The sequence below is a fragment of the Manduca sexta genome, chromosome 4 (assembly GCF_014839805.1).
Source record: "Manduca sexta isolate Smith_Timp_Sample1 chromosome 4, JHU_Msex_v1.0, whole genome shotgun sequence".
Taxonomy (NCBI): domain Eukaryota; kingdom Metazoa; phylum Arthropoda; class Insecta; order Lepidoptera; family Sphingidae; genus Manduca; species Manduca sexta.
The window spans coordinates 8857559-8874862 of NC_051118.1; the positions used below are offsets into that span (position 1 = coordinate 8857559).

The window sequence follows — 17304 nt, forward strand, 5'->3', positions numbered from 1 at the left end:
ACATGATGACATTTTTTTACTACGTATTTAAAAAAAACTGGAGTAGATAGATTCTAAAAATAAGGTAGAGCGCTATTTTGTTGGGATCAGAACTTTAATTTAAAGTCTTGGGGTTACTTAGGTACAGAGTCGTGCGGGATTACATTTGAAGTTGTAGTTGTGGGTATATCAGTTAGTTATTTTTGAGGCTTTTTTATAAATAGTGAAGTGGCCTAACCTCTGACTATTATTAGCATAATTTTATATATAATTAAAAGAGGCGAAGGAAACACATTTTAATTATTTTTTTCACATTTATTTCAAATTCAAATATTTCATAAACAATAAGTTACAAGTCTTTCCTTAAATGCATCGAAATTCTTAGAAAATAGTAAATAAATACGTCGAAAAAAAAATTCACTAATTATTTACATTGTTCCACTTAAAACTAACGAATTGGAAAATAAATAGAAAATAAATAAACAGTCAATGTCTAATATCTAAAATCACTAGTTTATTATCTAGGAAGTTATTGTTCTAGTCAAAGGGGCCCGCCATTTTGTGATGGCGTCCATTTTGTCGACGCCATTTTATTCAAAGACGTTTGTACTGATGTTATATTTTTGTTCATTTTATTGTAAAGTGCCATTAACTTGCAATGTATAGTCATGGTTTTGACTAACTTTAAGCATATTAGATATTTATGTTATTTCTACTAAGCATTATTCAAAATTACCTACCTACATAGTACATACGTAGAAATACAGCTGAATATGATTCTTGACAATTTATCTGATAAAGAAGATTTCTTTTCTTCTTAGCAGTCTATGATGACTTTATAACAAGTTTTTAGCTATTGGCGACATCTTTAACACTCTTATAAGAGAGAGTCATGGACACTTTACACAAGTAAATATAAAAAGATTATTGGAAGACAAAATATTGGTCACTTATTAACTTACAAAGAGTTGGCACTAACAGTGGGACCTCAGATCCCATACACGATTATGAAAAGTAAGCAGACATAACTTATCGGTAGAGATAGTTCTTGGGCTCCTCGGCTATGGGCTCCGTGCACGTTCCGAGGTAATGCAACTGGACTAAACTCCTGAAAGAAAAACATATTAAATTGATTGTTAGTATGGACAAAATGTAACTTTGCTATGCGTTTTTAGTTAGGAGCACATATAAGTTTTAATTTACTGTTAAATCTGTATTTGGTATTATTGCAAATTAATATAAGTACTAACCACTGTTTGTAAATTAGTGGAACAACAAGTCAATTTAAAAATATTCCATACAATTTATACCAAACATACTAGGCGTACATAAACAACAAGTGTTACCTAGAACGGCAGTTCTCCATATCGAGGAAACAACGGTTAGAATACGTCTTGCGGTCGGAACCGCACACGGGATCGTATTCTGGCGGGCATACGCGTGCGCATCCCGAGTATTGGAACCGCGCGAGGCATCGCTTCAATGGAACCACGAACACGTGCTTGCTGCGGAAAAAAACTGTACGTGAGCTATGTTATCCTGGTAGCTTGGATTTGTGTGTAACTCCATCTTTTGTTTATTCTGGCGTAAACTCTCGTTATCCTGGTACTTATGTTATTATGGGCACTGTACTAATTTTAATCAACATTATACCATAAGCTGTCTTCCCAATGCCATTTAAGAATAAACACTATATTGAAAGCAACTAAGAACTTTTTTATTCATCTGGTTAAATAACGCAATCGCATTGACTGCGGATTAAACATAAGAAATTCATAACTTTTCTTCCTTGTTATGTTATCCTGGTAAACGTCTGTTAGTTAACCGACGCATTTAACCGACGGATAAATTTTGCTAATCGTCTGTTAAACAAACTATGCTTGAGACCCAAACGCAACTGTTCCTTTCACTCTACAGTAAAAAGTTATAAGGAAGACAGAGAGAGTTTATTTACCCGCAGTTCTCCTTCTTCATGATACACTCGTTGCGGTAGAAGCGGTTATCAGAGCCGCAGACGAAGGCAGGCGTGTCGGGGCACTGTTCATGACACAACGCTGTTGTGCGGCAGTGCGCTGCACTCACCGCCACAACATGTTGCCCGCATGTTGCGCGACGCAGCTCACACTCAGACCTGTCAAAGAAGCAAATACTTATAAGTGCATTGATTTTTTAGATTGTAGGTTCTGAAACATCTAACAAAAATGTTTAAAAACACCCTCCTCTATGTATTTATTACAAATCTAGAAAAAAACTCGGTAATTTTTTCTTGACTTTTTGGGTTTACGCTAATACTACTACTACAAATACTACTATTACTACAAATTTTAATTATTCTTTTAAGTCACATACCAATAAAAAGATTATGGACGAAAAATAGAGTTAAAATTTTGATATTATTCTGGTCACTATTACAAAAATATCCTAAAGTTTATTCAAACGAAAATAGAATCTACTAGACAAACTTTATTGATTGAATCTCTCTGAAAATGCACATTCTTAAGATCGCCAATATCATGGAATTGAATCTCCGATAATTTACGATCAAATACTACCAGGCTCGCATAAACATAAGGAGCTTGTAACATAGCGACTCACTTGTACACATTGCCGTCTGATCCGCAGACGGGTTGCTCGAGCGCGTTGTCGCAGTTGTCCGGGCAGTCGATTTCGAGACGCGGCAGTAATGTGCAGTTGCCGAAATGGGCCAGTTGTACTCCTTTACTGTAAATTTTTAAGATCATTATAATTTAAGAATTGTTTTGAATTGTTCAATCTATTTACACTATCGCAATAACTTAACTATTGCATGCTTGACATCTTAGCCGGCTAACATGACAGTTACGCGAAAAATAACGGAAATCAATAACCTTAATATAATATAATAATAAATAATAATGTTATTATCCCGTGACACGTGTAACTGTCGTGTTAGGCGGGTAACAGTCAAGCATGCAGTATTTCACAATATAAATTAATCTACTAGGAGCCCATAAATATGTTAGCGGTGTACTCACAGGCAAGTGGCGACCTTCAGGTGGCAAGGGTTGGTGTACACGTTGGCATCGGTACCACACACAGGGTCCGACTCGGTGGGGCACTTCACTTTCAGACATTTGTTCATTTTGGCCTTACATTTCTCCATGTCGACCTTCTTTACTATCTTCCTGTTGCTCACTCTGAAATATATTTAATAAGAAAGTAAATAAAAGCGTAAATAAAATAATGTGTTCATTCACTGTGATACAAGTTTTATTCTGTTATCAGTCATGAGATTACGTCAGAGGTCACGTAGCGATGACCTTTGCCAAATGTTTAGAGTCGTGTACTAGGAATACATAGAGCCATAGAAGTTTCTTACCCGCAATTAAGCATGCGCATTTCGCACTCGTTTCTGTAGATATTCTCATCTGAGCCGCAGACGAGCTTCTCTTTGTGACCGGCGCAGTCTGTCGGACACGGCTCGCCTCCCGAAGTTCGTTCTTGTGATACACAGAACGCCATCGGCACCTCGAACACGTGCTTGCTGTAATACGATCTCTTGATGATTTATAAACGCCTGGTACTTGTTGTAACGATAAGGAACAATTTACAAGCTGTGTAATTAATTAATCTTTTTGTCTCTATTGATTTTCTTTAGGGACTTATTTTACTACAGCATTTGTAAACATTTCAGAATTCATTCATTTTCTAATTTATTTACAAGTTCTTATAATACACAGATAAATGATATTATGATATTACTAATAAACTCTGTACAAATAACTTTTGTTGTTTCGATAATACTGACCCACAGTTGGTCGCCTTCATCCTGCAAGCGTTTGCGTATAGCTTCCCGTCGGAGCCGCAGGTCGGACGCGCCACACGCCAGCACGACTCGCGACAATGACGCGTTGTCTGACAGTGTTTCTTGCTCGTGCGTACTACGCCTTGTCTGTAGAATCGTGATAAATAAACATTCAGATGCAAAACAAAGACAGGTTTACGTTCATTTGCATAGATTTGTCAGACGATTTGGAGATAGGCTGGCTGTCTTTATAATATTGGATAAATGCCGGGGATTGATTATTGAAAATTTAATAAAAGAAACTCGAATATTGTCGATTATATTGCGTCCAAGATACTAGGATATCATAGAATAAGAAGAGTTTGACATTACACAAAAAGTGTTTTCCGTCAATCACTGTACGCCATATGGTACAAAATTCCAACGCAAGTACCAGGATATCATAACATAAAGCAGTCACCCGCAAGTCAGCAGTTTCATCTGGCAGGTGCTCTTGTAGACGTTGCCGTCGGAGCCGCAGATAGGTCCGTCGAGCGGCGCCTGCGAGCAATCCACGGGGCAGTTCTCTCGGTGAGCGCTGATGTTGTTGCACGCGCCCAAGTGAGACAGACCGATGCCGAGTCTGCGGAAGTGAAAGAGATAGGTACAGTGTGAAGTGATTGTAATTGGATGGTGTTATGCTACAGTCTAGAATGTGTTCAGCATTATCATTTATCATAATACTGCTTTCTGATAATTGGTTAACAAATAAAGAAATATATAATCCTGTGTATACTAGATTAGCTAAAACGTCAAGATGAAATTGATATTAGACGGGCGGCCATTAGCAAAACTAACACATATTTTATTTCATTATACAGGATTAATACATTTTCGTTCAATCGTTTCTACAGTGTGTTACGTGTATTGACCTCACAAAAAGATGCAAGAAAAAAACTAGCCCCATTAAGACTGCTACAATAAAGTATCAGCCGATCCAATTGAAAGCAGTGCACTCAGCCAAGTGCATTGTAACGGCGACCGTGATGGATGAGGTTCCGGTGTAGCCCACACGGTCGCATACCGGAAGCGCCAATTACGCAGTTCACGTCTTGACAGGGAATCCCTATTGTCCGACACATCTTATGAGTCTAGAAGATTCGGTATAGTACTTTAGTTAATTCAAAAGGAACGAAGGAGCTTCCCATATAATTGGGACAAGACGGGCGTGTTCGATATTTAAAAATTTGAATATTTATGGCCTGTATTCCTTTTTTATTTTAAAGTTATCGTATTAAATAGCTAATATAGAGAGTACACTCATTAACCTAGGAGCATAAATTAGAGCGTGATTTTTACATTGGAAGGCATAAACATTTATGTGTTGACCATTTACTCAGAAGTTATGAAACGGACCCACAAGTATTAAAAAAGCCGGTTAGTAGAAATGTATAAAGTAAGATAACATGTAAGAATTATTACTTTAAAATATTATCTTATATACAAAAAGTTTAGAACAATTATTATTGTATTACTATTTTTATACACCAAGAGAGTATCGTGAATGAAGTATAGTCCCTCTCTTTTTCATACCAGGATGACAATAATGATAATTTGAAAAAATCAGCTTTATCCATGTCAAGGCAAAACATTCCTTACAAAACAATACAAAGTTACTTTTGGCAGAACGCCACACGGTTCCTTTGCCTGGAGCAATAAATAACGTTATGATTAACATGGGAAACGCTCTGAATACCTGATGAACTTCATAACGGTAATACATCACGGTTTTTAACATCTGAGGGCTGATTTTCAATTAGATATAATGTTTTGTATGACAAAGTACAACACGAACGAATAAAAAAGCAAATGTATGTATAATGATGTGTCTTTACTTATATAAACTGGTGATCACTTATTTGATGACAGAAAAATTTACTCCTATTGATATCCTAGCTGTTTCCGCGCTAAGTACTTATCAAAGTGTGTTTTTTTTTAAATACAGGTAGATATCTCTTTCTATTTCTCGTTTTTATATCCATCTCCTGGTTTTCTGGAAGACATTGCCTAGAGCGATAACACCGCCATTTGTACATATGCCGTTTTTTTTCTGTTTGGTACAATAAAGAGTAAATAAATAAGTAAAGAGTAGATAACGCAGGCGAGGAGGCAGTGTTTTAGGGACTTCTTGGAAAGGTTTTTCACACGGGCGCAGCCGCGAGCAACACGTAATACGACATTATATAAATAAAAAATGGCGACGTCAAGTAAATCGCACATTAGAAAACATCTAACTGTTTGTTGTACTATTTATTTTGCTTTCTAATTGCTACAGAAGTTTTCTATTTTCCGACTACGTATGTTTCAAAGAACCTGTGGATTAAATTCAACTGTCCATAATAATTCTTACCTGCAAATCTCGACTTGCAGCATGCATCTATTCAGATAGGTCCTGCCGTTAGTGCCGCACACAGGGTCCCTCTCGGAGGTGCATCGATGCTCGCACTTCGACCCCTGGGCGCGAGAGCAAGTGCCTTGGTCCTGGGCCAGTCTTACACCTAGTGATGAGAGGGTTTGATGTTTAATTATCAAGATTAAAGTTTGCACCGAACATTATTTAAAAGTATTTATCATAATAAGCGTACGAAGAAACACACCTTCAAAAATATCAGACATATAAATATTAATTTAAAACAACTTACAGCTGATTATCTATTAGGATCAGATAATACAGTTTCTTAGAGATCAAACAAAGCCTTATATTCCGTTACTGTTTCGTATACGAAATCCTATATAAGAAGTCTGAGAAGCTGGTTTGGAAATTTCAAGAATAGACTATGTAAATGTCTCCATGACCCTCACCTTTCCCGCAAGTCTTCTTCCTCATCTCGCAGAGGGAGGGATAGATGTAACCGTCGGTGGCGCAGACCGGCTCGCCCTGCAGCGCGGGCCCGCAGATCCTGGGGCAGGACGCGTCACGAGCGCCCTCGCACCACGAACACACTGGGGACAAGAGATAAATTAATTAAAGTATTAAAAATTTTGTGAGTTATCGCTTGCTTTAATGGTGAAGGAAAACATCACCAGGTACTCTGTAAGCCTAAAAAGTTGTCTTTAGGAATATCAAGGGTGTAAAATCTACCAATCCTAATGTCTAATCCCTCTCAGAAGTAGAGGAGGCACGTGCCCAGCAGTGAGACAGTATACAAGGCTGACATAAAAAAAATCAAAATTTGTTAATAGGTAATCTCATATTTAGGTTATTTCGTTCTAGAACTTATAAAATAATTGTATGTTTCAATCATGAGGAACATAGATTAAAGGTATTTTTTACGTATTGATAGGTTAGGTAACGTTGACTTTTCGGACGATCTACATGTCAGTCCGCCCCGTGACTATGAAGGCTGCAAAGTCTTCGAAAAGTATGAGAAAATTATAATAAAATAAACCACGATAAAGTCCAAAAACAAGTCGAATCGATTTAGTTCATTTGGAAGTCTGGATAATATTAAAATCACTTGTCAATATCCAAAAGGGCACCGCAGATATTCTTTTAGTGAACTTAAGATTTCCTCCCTTGATAAGACCAATAGTGCCCTTATTGCCTATTGGGTAAAGATTCAAATCCCAAACAACTCCGCATGTTTTCTCTGTATCTCTAACTATAATTCAAAGCGAGGACTCCGCCGACTACAGTACAAACAAAACAATTTATTTCATTTGTAACAAAAGGATTAAAACGTTGCAGAGAAAACATCGTAAATATTTAAAGCTTAAACATTTTCTCTTCAACTAAATACTTTACTCTTTTTCCATTTACACGAATGTTCAGACTCAACGCATTTTATTTTCACAACGGCCAGTACTTAAAAGCTTTAAAAAAAACAACAGCTTTAATCCACGCAAAGCGATATAAAGCTAGAATTTTAACTTGCATTGTTTAAAACAAAAAAATGCTTAAAGTGCGGAGAAACAAAATCTATTTTTAAAATGGTAAGGTTGAAACAGCAGAGATTGTGGAACAAAGTGCATGGTAAGATAAGGTGTTGGATACATGATAGGACATGATGTGAGAGTGCTTTAGGCGGGAGCGAGAGCGATTATATACACAATGGTGAAGGGAATATGGCTTATATTCAATTTTTTGATCTGACAGCGACTTAAATGAAGAAATCGAAATATTACCGATTAATTGTTGTATCTCTCAATCATTTCAATTTTTAAGAAACGTTTGTAAACGTGTGAACAGCTAACCACATTTTTTTATATTCACAATACTAATTACCTATCATGCTGCATGCTTCATGTTAAAGGTATGAAACAATATTACCATTTTGGTGACATCTAATAGAAAAATCCGACTTGCAATTATAAAGATATTTTTAAATAACTAAATTCCTGAACGTGCAAGCCGCATAAAAGCAAAACCATGTAAAATTGTCAATGAATTATATGATATTAGACTTGGGTATTTTGTCTACTTAGAGATTAATACTAGTTGATAAGTAAGTTTATAAGCATTTTTAATTACTGTAATATAGACAGAAACGAAATGATCCTTTCAACCCGAAAAGTTGTAACCGCAAACCTCCCAGCCACATCAGGAACAAAACGCCCGCGGCCCGCGACGATCAGGAAACTCCATTAGCGTCTCACAATGGCCCAACACTTCACGCATTACTTCCCGTAATGGAAATCTCTACTGTATGTGCGTGTCGACGATTTATTTCGAAATTGAGGAGCAGTAGATTAGCGAGGCTGTGAGATCTTAATCTAATATTTATTTTGTTGTTTGTTAGTTATCGAGTGATAAGCAAAATTCAAAAGGCCTAAATAATACACAAATTCCCTTTATAACCTGTTAAAAATGTTGAAAGGTATAATCACTTACCATCAGGCAAACTAGTTTACTTTAGCATTACTATAATATCTAGAAGATAAAAAAAATACAAAAGATGCGTAATTTATTGTAATAACAGAAAATTACCTTATGAAAGTACCAGGCTCTCATAAACAACAGGATATCTTTATAGCACTATCAGGTATAATTTATGAAAGGACACTTTCCCTTGTTGGAAACCGATCGATTCTATCGGATGATTGATGATACAAATTGCCCAGTCTTGGAGTTTCTAATGATCCCGCTCAAACCAATTACCATCATAATAATATATCAACCATGAAGTGATTTTCCTTTCGATACAGCGATAGCTTTCATGAGACAATTTACTTCGTATAGACCTTTACAAGGCGGTAGGTCTTTCGTATGCAAAAGTGGATACGTCGATTATTTCTGCCTTGTGCAAGCACTTCTGTATTATAATTTGAAGATTACCGGTAGAAATGAGATTTCGCAAATCATATTTAAAGATAAAACGGTCGGTATAGTATCATACCAGATACAATGATATGGAATTCGAATTTCTGCATTGTTTTCGTACCCTTCATGGGTAACATTTACCATCGGTTCATCGACAGTTTCATTATACAGTAGAAAATCTTATAATGAAGATTGTTTTATTGCTTCGAATGACGAGACGAGCTTGTCGTTCGCCTGATGGTAAGCGATACGAGCCCTCTTAAACAGCAGAAACACCATCCAACAACTTGTATTACAAAATATTGTTTGGTAATCCACTGCGCTCGCCATCCTCAGATATGAGATTTTAAGTCTTATTATGTCCAGTAGTTACAGTGGCTACAATATTCTTCAAACCAGAACAAAACAGTGACTAACACACTCCTACTTGGCGGCAGAAAAAGATATTGCGGTAGTACCTACCAAGGCGGACTCTCACATATGAGAGACCAGTAAAAAATCACTTGATAATTCTCCGTATGAATTTAAAACAGCCTATTGGCATTAGGGAAGCATGCTGGACAAAAATGTATAGAGAAGACAAAAAAAATCTACAGAAGGCAAAGGAAAATGTTATTTAAAGTAACGATAACTGACACTTGAAACTGACGACGTCCTACAATCTAGCATGCACCGGTGCAACAAAGAGCCCCCGCGCCGGGATGTGACCCATATGGCTCAAGGGCGCACGCACAATACCGCGCCCTACATACGTACAATCATCCCATCAATGGATACACTTGGTCTCTGCTGTAAACTACTGCCAATTTAAGTTGAATTGGTTGTGTTTTCATTGAATGACAAGACGAGCTTGCTTCGCCTGATAGGAAGAAAAACGACCGCCCATAAACAGTAGAAACACCATCCAACACCTTGAATTACAAAGTATTGTTTGGTATTCCACTGCGCTCGCCATCCTGAGATGTTAAGTCTCATTATGTCCAACAGTTACACTGTATTATGTATGTATCCATATTTGACCCTACCATAAAAGTATTTTTCAGAACAAAACACATTTTCTAACCACAAACACTGGTTGAAACTTTCAAAGAGACAGTTGTTTTTACAAACATTTTAAAAGCTCTCTGAATTAGTCACTAAAATGTGCAGTGACGCTAAGTCCGAATAATTAAAAACTCTACGTTATTTTCAACTCCAGTTTATGTCCTAAGCCGTCTGAAGTAGCTATTGCCCTTCCAAAATAAAAGACGAAACGCTCCATGTTATGAAACTTTTCAAATGCACTTTTATATAAACATGGTTGCTCGCGGTTTCAGCCACGTGAATAACTTACTGGGATACTAAATAAAGAACAGTCGAATATAAAATCTCCTTTTTAGAAGTCAGTTAAAGACCCTCTGTGTCATTTTGCGGGATAAATAGTTGACTATATCCAGGAAATCGTTTATCTATTTGCAAAATTTAAGTCTGTTCAGCTGTTTTTAAACTTCTTTCAAATTTAACACAATGATTTCTTATGTTTACGCGGATGCTAGACATCGAAATAAAATTTGTGTTCCGATCATATCGCGGTTTTTAAATTTAATTCTCTCCCGACATTTCGAAGACTGTAGCCTTCGTGGTCGCGGGGCCGACTGAGGTTGGTCGTCCGAAAAATCAGTTACAATCTACCTACATTTTACAATTATGCAAAAAGTCGATCTTTTAACACCTTGAAGAACTTTCGCATTGCCTATGGTAAGATTGATTTAAAAAGTTCTTCTTGACACTAAATATCTCCGGTCTCAACAGACCGGCATAATTGTAGCAACTGGCGAAGTATAAACATCTCTTCTTAGACTCTATCAGGACTCTACTTCACACAGCATACAGAGCACTAGAATCACTTTACCTTTGCCGAAAAAAAAACATTCGTTACAGTGGGACAGAGACATGAAGCACTAGAATCATTTTACCTTTGCCATATAAAAAATTCGTTACAGTGGTACAGAGGTCACTGTTACTTACATTGAATAACTCCTAAATAAACCATTGTTACATGCTTCGTTGCGTTGACACTAAAGTGATGTGGGTATAGGGCAGGTGGAAGGCAAAACATAAATACTTAAGTCTAAAGGTCTAGAATATTGTTTGTTTTTTCAATTACCTCAGAACTGTCGCTTTGAGATATATAGCGGTGGAGAAGGAACAACGCAAGCAACTTAGCATCAGATAGGGTTGGCACGCTGAACTAAAAAATAACGCACACAGACCGGACACGGTAAAAACTCAAAAAAATTTAATAAAAATATTTTGTATTTTTTTTTTAAAGAAAGATATGATTATTAAAAAGGATTTTATCTACAAACAGTTTAAACTATAATAAAAAAGATGTATGAGTCATTCGTCTAAAGACAAACGCAAAAAGCCATGGTCGTTCATAAAAATTAACTACGATACCCATAACTTCTAATCTATTCATATTATAAAACAAAGTCCCCTTTCCTGTCTGTCTGTCTGTATGTTATCGATTTTCTCAAAATTTACCGAATGGATGTTTATGAAATTTGGTATGGAGATAGTTTAAGACCCTGGGATGGTTATAGGCCACTTTCTATCCCAGAAAAACATATAACGGGAGTTTTATCCCTGAAAACTACTTGACGCGGGCGAAGTCGCGAACAAAAGCTAGTTTCACAACAAAAATACATTTAAGTACAATTTACTTCAATACAGATTATAGTCCTTAAGTTCAGTCTGCTAATACACAGCAATGGCAAAGAAAAAATCACTTTCTTCGAAATAACACATTTTATCAAAAGCGACAACCCTATCCGTAGACAAAAGCTTCTAATAAAATAACCACTTTGATATTAACATTTTGAACATTTTCAGCGCATTGGCCGCGGTCTGCCGAGCCTTCCAGCCACTCCAATATATATCAATTGTAGATAAAAGATAAACTGCTCTGAATAACGACCGCGCTCTGTACCACGCACCGGTTGCACTAGCTAGGGTTGCCACGCACTTATGCAGTAGAAAAAATGCAGTCAATATAAATACGATTTTCAACACACTTTTGTAGGCTAAATGTGTAATCAAAATGGAATTTTTTTATGAAAATTTATAGCACTCAAGAAAAGTATCTCTTGGGTTTTTCCTGTATAAAAAATGAAATAAACGTTTAATCTTAACTTTATATTTTGGATTTTTTTTGAGAAACTTGAATTAGTTGTAATTTATGACAAATACAATTTGATCAAAAAATAAAGATACGTTCTAGATCAGTAAAACTCGGTTATAGCCCTGAATTACCAAAAAAAAATTATATTGTTTATTCTTCGCGACAGCCCTGACCTATAGTAACAGGTCGTGGGCGAGCTAACATGCGCATGCGCAGCATTCGCTAAATTCAAATCTCCCGCTTATTATGTGACGCACGCAGGGTGATCGACCGCCGACCACGCCGAAATGACCATTTACGCCACTTACCACCGTTCCCCGTGTTTCGAATGGCCATCCTTTTAACGGTACTTTTAATGTGAATGATGTAATTCGTCTTCATTTTGAGTTGCATCTCTCGCTTTGTATGGGTTCCTGGTAATTATGCATATTACATTTGAGTAAAGGGTCAATTATATTTTTGTATTTGGGATTTTTTGAGAAATTATTTAAATGGCAATCGTCTTAAATATTTTAAAATTCAGCTTCGAAATAAAAACACAATTTTTATTTACAAAAATAATTCACAAAGAAATGGCAGACATTTTGGTCTTATCTGAAGTACGAAAACATTTTTTGTTCATGTAATCTCTATGGTTATGAGTTCCGGTATGATGTAGTTTGCAGCTAACTTTAATAACCAGGCATAAATTCAATGTTTTAGGATAACGAACTCAGAATTAGCTCAGAACATTGTTATAAGCTCCTATGGGTACTGTGGTCATAGTTATGACGCTTACCCAACCAACGACTTGGCCGTCTCTTATTTTGAATATAAGAAATCGGCAACATGCATAGAAAAGATGTCAAAAAGAACATAATTTTCAATAAGTATATCATTCCCGATACTTCATACAAATAATAACTTTTCACTACAACCTCCATGTTCCAAACTTATTTTTTTTTAATTACCCTCTGATATTAAATCCGCTTTCCTCATCGCATCCAAAATCTCCCAATTTGCTGCAAATTCCACATGGACATACTAGATATCCTAATATCAAGTTATTGCCCGCATTAGGCCTGGTTGTATATAGCCTTACTTTAAAAGTGAAAACCGATTTACCATGCGCGTCTTGTCCACATCGATGGATAAAATCGAAAGTTATACATAAATAGGCAATGCTGGGACCACTATACCTTTAATAGAAATACCTGTATCTTTACCAAAGACAAACAGTATAGTTAGTTACAGACCTGACGTTCTTAGTAAAGGCCAGGTCAAAAGTACCCAGAACCGGCCGGAATGCATGAAAAGATTGATGAAGGTGGAGGAAGCGAGAGAAGTATGCCAATATCATGCAAAGTAGCAATCCATAGTCTCTGCCTACCCCTATGGGTATATGCGTGATATTATTGTACATATGTATGTCAGTTACAGACTTAACATCAGGCCCGAATATGTCCAAAATGGTTTATTAAACGACAAAAAATGTAAGCAAGATAATTTATTTTGGTTACTAATCGGTGTTCTAGTTACATCTCTGTCTACCCCTTCTGGAATAAAGGCGAGCTAAAATTGTTTCAGCAATTTGCTCAATGATTAGTTCTTTATGCAGTTTTATGTTTGATGATAACAAATAGACAGCGTCTGTGTGGTGCCTGAAATAATCCAACCTAAAAACCCAACAGCCAAACCAAAACATTCTAACCAGACAATTTAAATCTACACACGTGACACAATCAGGACTTTATCGCGAAAGTATTAGAACGTGCGGAATCGTGGGCGGTAACGAAGCTAATAAGTAATCGGCGCATGCGCTGTTTGCACATTAACAGTATCTAAGTACGTTTTTCAAGTACTGCGTGAGAGAAAGGCTATCTCGGGAAAGTCATGGGGTTTTGTTCGGTTTAATGTGGAATAAAAATGAGATTTGAGTGCCGGTTTTATCTATGTATACATTGTTTACATAAACCAATCACACATTTGAGTACTTAAAATATTTAATGTATTTAATTTTTTAATAAACAACACTTGAGCTGTTATTTGAGCGGCTGCTGCAACTTGAGCTGATTAGGCGCTGTTTAATAAATCAAAATCAGGTGGTAAAATCATATTAAGCTGAGATGTGTTACGAACATGATATCGGCAGAATAGCTTCATATTTAAGATCATCGCCATCAAACAAAGAAAAAAGGAATTGATTTGACATTTTATATTTTTGATATCTATTTATTAAATCGCGATGATCTTAAGATGCTGACGGCCCTGAGTCTGTAGTATACAAATTACATAAATATATCCTTTAAGTCAAGGAGTTTTGGCATAACAGATACATTATTTGTGAAGTATTTTCTATTCAACTAAATGACGATATCAACAAGCTACTCAAGTAAGTGCCACGACTGCTCATAGAACAACACCTAAAACTTGAAATTGCAAAGCATGGAATGTGAACTGCGCGCGTCATCATTATTCCTGTCTTCTAGTCGGGCACGATAAAGTCACCCCACTGCTAAGGGGAATAGGTCGTCAGAGCTTTAGAATGCCTACTCAAGTCCTTCCTCTGGCGTAGTGGAAGGAATAAGCGGTGATAATCACAGTGTGACCCACTTACTCGCATAAATAACACCGTGTTTTAAACCACCGCTAAAGTTGCAAAATTCCAATTTACCGTCATGTCAAAAACTTGAATTTACAATGCAGCGATTTTTTACAAAATAACGGTGTTGCATGTTACAAGTTACAACCGTTTCCGGATCTTCAAAAACTTGTTGTGATGATTGGTGATTTTTCCGTGACCAATGAAGAATCAATTTTGAAAATGACTGGAGAAAAATAAAATACAAAATCCGAAAACTAATTATATTTCGGCACATTTATTTGTTAAGAAATTTTCTGATGCTACAGCGATTAATATAGGTTCTTGCTGCTGCATCTCAGAAATCTGTTGTGTGAATCAAGATACCTCGGTCTATCCGAAGGATTTTTAACTGACGGTTACGGAATTCTACAAAATCACATCAGTTCAAAGAAGCCGTAAAACGTCAGATCAAAATCTCAATCGTGCACGTTACTAGGAACTCATAACAACTAGACATTGGAAGCTGGATTCGTGAATGCGCGACGAAATAAAAGGATTTTAAAATATAAAGTATTATAAGGATAGAACATGTATGAAATTCTTGGTGTAATAACATTAAGGCGAGGACCCCATTTCTTATATTAAAGCTGCTACGACTTCATTTGTATGTAACTTTAATTGAATAATTTACTCCCTATATTTTTAAATTTTTACAACTTATTAATGTTTAGTAAAGTTTGATTCTTTACATCTTCAAATACATAATAAATATAATAAAAAACAAATTACGGCATATGTAAAATTAGCACTTAAGATCGGCTCGTCTGATTTGGCTGATTCTATTAGTTCGTAATAGTCTGGACAAAAATGTATATATATTTTTTAAAGCAACGAATAATGGCGAGTAAGTTAAAAATTTGGATGATTATATTTGTTTGAAAATCGTTTTTAATAATTAAATCTACACAAAAATCTGTTCCATCGTCTTAGCATAAGGCACAAACAAATCAGACAGTATTTTATAGTCTAAGGTAAATTAAAAACGCATTTTTACTAAATCATAGAATTCAAAACAAAACTCCCGCAAATAAAATAAAAAGCGCAATCAATAAAAAGTTGCCGTTGGAAGAGAATTCACATTGACCCGAAGAATTATCATGCACTCGTGAATGTGAGGGCGTGTACGTAGCAGGGCCCCGGCTTGTAGGGTTGGCACGTTTTAATAATAAAAATAAATAATAATATCAGCCCTGTATTATATACTTGCCGACTGCTGAGCACGGGCCTCCTCTACTACTGAGAGGGATTAGGCCTTAGTCCACCACGCTGGCCTAGTGCGGATTGGTAGACTTCACACACCTTCGAAATTCCTATAGAGAACTTCTCAGATGTGCAGGTTTCCTCCCGATTTTTTCCTTCACCGTTAAAGCGAGCGATAAATTCACAAAGAATACACACATGATTTTAGAAAAGTCAGAGGTGTGTGCCCTTGGCACGTTTTGAATGACTTGAATGCCCCCTGAGGCAATTCTTGTGCGCTCAGTCTACACACGCCAATGCACAGGGGACATTTGTCGCGGCCCTAGACACACAGTTTAGTGTGTATGCCTCGTGGTAGCCAATTCACATTGAGGTCTATGAGGGCTCGAGATCATTTCCTGGTCTTCGCCTCTCCTCCCATCCTAAGAGGGTTCCTTCTCCTTCCCAGCTATCCTCTCCCAACTTTTCTCCAGGACCTTGCAGTCGCTAAGCCAGGGGATTCCAGTATCCCATTTGAAGGTTTCCCCCGGTGTTCGCTGCGGGTAAACACAGTAGAGAATTCATGGCAGCGGCAACAGACAGAAATACACCCACACACACACGCCTAATTCGCATTAAACTACAAAATTATAAAAAAATCTGAAAACTAAAACCAGGATTTTTCGTGAAAATATTCCTTATTAATAAATGATATTTAGCACAATGTCAGCAAAGGTGAATACGACTATGTGGTTTCATTTAGTAACGCAATGTCAAAATGACCCTATATTGTCTAGCCAACCTGTTATCGGGTCAATTTTGACCGAAGTTAGTTTTAGAAAATCTCAAACAAAAACTGCCAACCCTATTTCCGTTCACGACAATGCAAACGAGTGAAGAAAGTTTTATAACGTGCGGTCATAACAAAAACTGTCCGCGCTAACGATGTTAACAAAATATTACATTCTCAAATAAAGAGTTTTGCTTCATGATGTTTACATTGGGTATGGAATATGAAAACATGAATAAATGGGCCGGATCGATCGGGGTGCCATTATCTTGAAGTATACTGACAGTTTACTGTTGCATTTCATAAATGCAAGAATTTGGTTTGTAACAAACATAAAAGCGCAAAAGATGTGGACAAACGACCTAATAAAAGTCCAGAAGATCGCTGGACAAGAGTCGCTTCCACCTTCGACCTGGAAATTTTTGGGTGAAGCCCATGTTCAGCAGTGGACAACTTGCAACTAATGATGATGACAATTATAAAAAAT

The 17304-nt window shown here is 36.6% G+C and overlaps 1 protein-coding gene across 1 annotated transcript in view; it reads right to left on the reverse strand.

The window, feature by feature from the left end:
- Positions 1-279: 279 nt before the first annotated feature.
- LOC115443202 (serine protease inhibitor dipetalogastin) overlaps positions 280-17304 on the reverse strand; it is a 77222-nt gene continuing 60197 nt past the window's right edge. The window contains exons 3-12 of the mRNA XM_030168518.2: positions 6605-6745; positions 6153-6300; positions 4224-4385; positions 3767-3910; positions 3338-3502; positions 2994-3155; positions 2575-2700; positions 1934-2110; positions 1326-1484; positions 280-1087 (exon numbers count right to left, since the gene is read on the reverse strand). Of these exons, the coding sequence (XP_030024378.2) occupies positions 1009-1087; positions 1326-1484; positions 1934-2110; positions 2575-2700; positions 2994-3155; positions 3338-3502; positions 3767-3910; positions 4224-4385; positions 6153-6300; positions 6605-6745 (1463 nt within the window). The 3' untranslated portion in view covers positions 280-1008. The remainder of the gene's footprint in view (positions 1088-1325; positions 1485-1933; positions 2111-2574; positions 2701-2993; positions 3156-3337; positions 3503-3766; positions 3911-4223; positions 4386-6152; positions 6301-6604; positions 6746-17304) is intronic.